We start from the raw sequence: 3805 nt of genomic DNA, 5'->3' as shown, positions 1-3805 counted from the left end.
CTCTGATTAAATAGATACTTATGTACCTAGAAATGATTTTTGGAAAAAATAAATAGCAAACTACGAGGCAGCTGCAGTTCAAATTTGACCCGCTTCCAGCTGAATCGGTGGGAATTTGTCTTTTTCACCAGAGGTGGATCAAAACTTTTGACACCCAACCATTTTATCAATTGTGCATTAAATATGTCCTAGTATTTTGTAAAAATGATTTGGTATAATTTTGCAACAAATATATGGTAGGTCCTTCACAAAAAAACCTCATTTCGTGCACTCAAAAAATGATTAAAAATAGCTAGAAATATGAAAAATGCATACAAATTGGTCCTAATCCATAAAATGTGGTCTTACTCTAGTGAAAGCTTGTGTGGTGCCCTTTTGCATAATATTTTTGATAGCTACTTCATAAAATCCCTCTATTTTTAGTATTTGAAAACTATTTTACATCACTGATTTTCTGAACCAATCGTAACTCTGTCCACGGATCGATGACATGGCGTCCATCCATCCATCCATCCATCTCTCCATCCCACATCCATCCATCCATCTATCTACAGAAAAGAAGAAAAAAAGAAAGGAAAGGAGATACCCCCCACCCGCAGCCCAAGCCCTAGCTCAGATCCCCTCCCCCGTCGCCCCCTTCCTCCCTCGTCCCCATCTCCTCCTCCCTTCCAGATCGCCGCCGCCACCTCCTCCTTTACAGATCGCCGCCTCCACCTTCCTCTGTCCGAGCTCCCCGACGGCCATGGCCTCCCCCACGCCCTCCTCCTCTCTCCCATCCCCTTCCCTCACCGCGAGCCCTTCTTCCCCTACCCAGATCCACTAACCTCTCCTTCCTTCCTTCCGCCCGCCCGCCACCTCCCTCTCTCTCCCCGATCCAGATCGACGCCGCCACCCCTCTCTAACCCTACCATCCCCTCGCCGGCGGCGGCGCCCTCCCTCCCTCGCCATCTCCTCCTCCCCTCCTCACGGCCGCCTCCACCATGCCACAAACCCCGATGACGGCCTCGTGTAGATCCCGTCCTGCTCCCGTCTGGATCACGACGCGGATCCCATCCTCTAATCCCGTAGAATCTAGTGTAGCCACCCCACCTGCTCTCCTCTACTCCGGGATCCATCCATCCACTAGGTTTCTGCGGCCAGATCCACCACCCTATCCCTCCCTGCGTCCAAGCCGGTGACGGACGCGGTCAACGAGACCGGCGACCCGCAGCTCTGCGTTCCGTACGCGTCCGACATCTACTCCTACCTCCGATCCATGGAGGTATGCGCCGTTCTTCCTCGGTCACATCGCTTTAATCAATTTCCTCGTTCGTCGCAAGGTTCAGGCGAGACGGCGGTCGGCGGCGGATTACATCGAGAGGGTGCAGGTGGACGTCACCCCCAATATGCGCGGCATCCTCGTCGACTGGCTCGTCGAGGTCGCCGAGGAGTACAAGCTCGTCTCCGACACGCTCTACCTCACTGTCTCCTACATCGACCGCTTCCTCTCGTCCAACTCCCTCAACCGTCAGAAGCTGCAGCTCCTCGGCATCTCTGCCATGCTCATTGCCTCGTAAGCCCCCGTTTTATCCTCATTTCTGTGCCGAGTGTTCAGTTAAATCAAGATATGAGCCTGACTTCAGATCCGTTGTGTGGATCCAGTAAGTACGAGGAGATCAGCCCCCCAAATGTGGAGGACTTCTGCTACATCACCGACAACACCTACATGAAGCAGGAGGTGTGTGTTCTTCTCTTGCTTGCTTGGTTCATTTGTGAGATCTTGCAATTGGACGACCCTAGCTAGAATGCTGATCTGGGTTCTTGTGGGCATGTGCAGCTATTAAGATGGAGAGGGATGTATTAAACAATCTCAAGTTTGAGATGGGCAATCCTACCGCTAAGACCTTTCTAAGGTATATCACAAACCAAATTATTCTGAATTGTCGTTGCCAACCCTGTTTGTTGCTACGAATGTGTTCCTAACTCTTGTGTTCTGTTTGCTTCCTTCCCTATTTGCAGGATGTTCATCAAATCTGGCCAAGAAGAGAAGGTAATGGTCCACTACTCTCACACTACCTTTGAGCCACACTGCTGTTAAATTGGTTGATGTTCATCATGTGCATCGCTGTCTCCTCTGCTCCGGGTTCTATTCACTAAATAACTTCCCATGTTAGTAAAATTACAGCATAAATAACTTCCCATGTAGTTCTTCTATTTTTAGTTTGGGTTCAAGTGATTGGTAGGCCTAGTTGCTGACGGTTTATGGGACTGACTACAACACGAAGGATGGAACAGGGGTATGTGCAGCAGTTTTCATAACCGACCACACATTATCAGGGGCAGAATGCACTTAATTTTAATCAGTTCCACTGACACCTAGCAATCCCTTAGCAATCCCTTCTTCTTTTCAAGTCTGGAATGCATTTTTTACTTGAATTCAGTAGACCAGATGTGCACACTTTGGCTGGCGTATGTACTGCTATCTATCTCATTTGGCTATCAAAATGTGCATGTCTTCATAGAAAAGAGATAACTGTGTACTATGTCTTGCTGCAAACTAAGGTTGATATCTCCCATTCGCAAACAAAAGAGAGGTTGATGTTTCAATATGTGTTCACTATTGTTTGGTACTACATCTTAAGACTGTTCGCTTATTGCCTTCCTCTAAGCTTAATTTAATTGGAGCTGCGCCAATTTAGAAAGGCTTCCGCATCTCTGTCTACCACATCTGTGAAAGTGTGAATCATGTCTCTATGCAATACCTGATATGATAACATGACCTGAACTAGAACTATTGGCTCCTTTACTTGCTCTAGTTTGGTTAAGACTGATGATACCATGGATTCACATTACTATTAAGTTTAAAAGTCCTGTTGAAACAAGGTGGAAGCATGTTCTTTCTAGCAAATGTTCTAGGCGCTGCCACACTTATATTTTAATTTTCTGTTATTTTCATTGTTGCTGCTCTGTATAACAAATGTACTGCTATATATCTCATGGTGATCACTAAACTAAGGAGGCTTAACCTGATAATAACTTATTTTATGTTAATAGCCTACAATGTTGTCTTGGAGCTTATTGTCCAAAATAATATCTCTACTTTTTGTGTCCTTCAGGAATGCGTATCCTTCAGGACAACTCAAGCCCCTCCTCCTCTCCTGTACATGAATGTGAGATGCTGCGCATGCAAGATCTGAGCCAAATGGCATATTGTAATCTTTTTATTGCTGGTTTTTATGTACGATGTCATGAAGATGTACGTTTGAAATGTTGCTTTGATAGCAAAATTGTATTCCTGTGTACATGCTGCTTTGACAGCAAAATTATGAAAAATTCTCAACAATATATCTGTGTAAAATTGTAATCCTGTGTACTGCGCCTGAAAAGGCTACAGCTAACTGATGATGACAACTGGTACCCATCTGACTAGTGGACCCTTCTTTTGGGAAAAAAAGAAAAACTAAATTCGTTTAGACAAAAAGGCCACAACTCAACAATAAAAAGGCTGCAATATTGGGCTTGGCCAACCAAAAATTGACAGACAAAAAAACACAAATAGGCTGAATTGTTGGGCTCGGCCCATGTAGAAAATCGAATTGGACCGGGCTGAATCTTGTGCCACATCAGCTTGCCACGCTGGATGCCTACGTGGCCTGGGGGAGGTTGCTAGTGACCAAAACGCCACAGTAGGAATATTTTGGTCGTAAACGTCTTTGACCATTCCAGAAGAAAGGTCGCTATAGTCAGTTTACGACGGCCAGCTTTTGACCTTCTGTTTTTTGGTCACAAAAGGTCATAAATGGAAATTTGTGACCTTTCAGTGACC

General features: G+C 45.7%; 1 protein-coding gene across 1 annotated transcript; it reads left to right on the top strand.

Annotated features, from left to right (window-relative positions):
* The first annotated feature begins 995 nt into the window (after positions 1-995).
* LOC119310003 (cyclin-A3-1-like) lies at positions 996-2215 on the top strand. Its single transcript, XM_037585876.1, has 7 exons — positions 996-1028; positions 1127-1261; positions 1320-1552; positions 1642-1721; positions 1817-1892; positions 1999-2029; positions 2201-2215. The coding sequence occupies exons 1-7, from the start codon at positions 996-998 to the stop codon at positions 2213-2215; spliced, it is 603 nt and encodes a 200-aa protein (XP_037441773.1).
* Positions 2216-3805: the final 1590 nt, after the last annotated feature.

Source organism: Triticum dicoccoides, chromosome 5B (genome assembly GCF_002162155.2).
Source record: "Triticum dicoccoides isolate Atlit2015 ecotype Zavitan chromosome 5B, WEW_v2.0, whole genome shotgun sequence".
NCBI classification, from domain to species: Eukaryota; Viridiplantae; Streptophyta; class Magnoliopsida; order Poales; family Poaceae; genus Triticum; species Triticum dicoccoides.
Note: the sequence above shows the minus strand (reverse complement) of the source record. Positions and strands in the feature narration are given on the sequence as shown.

Excerpts from the sequence above, each read along its gene's own strand:
- LOC119310003 (XM_037585876.1), top strand. The coding sequence starts at position 996 with ATGACGGCCTCGTGTAGATCCCGTCCTGCTCCC. Across the intron at positions 1,029-1,126 it reads GTAGATCCCGTCCTGCTCCC|GTTTCTGCGGCCAGATCCAC; the intron begins GTCTGGATCACG and ends TCCATCCACTAG. Across the intron at positions 1,262-1,319 it reads CCTACCTCCGATCCATGGAG|GTTCAGGCGAGACGGCGGTC; the intron begins GTATGCGCCGTT and ends GTTCGTCGCAAG.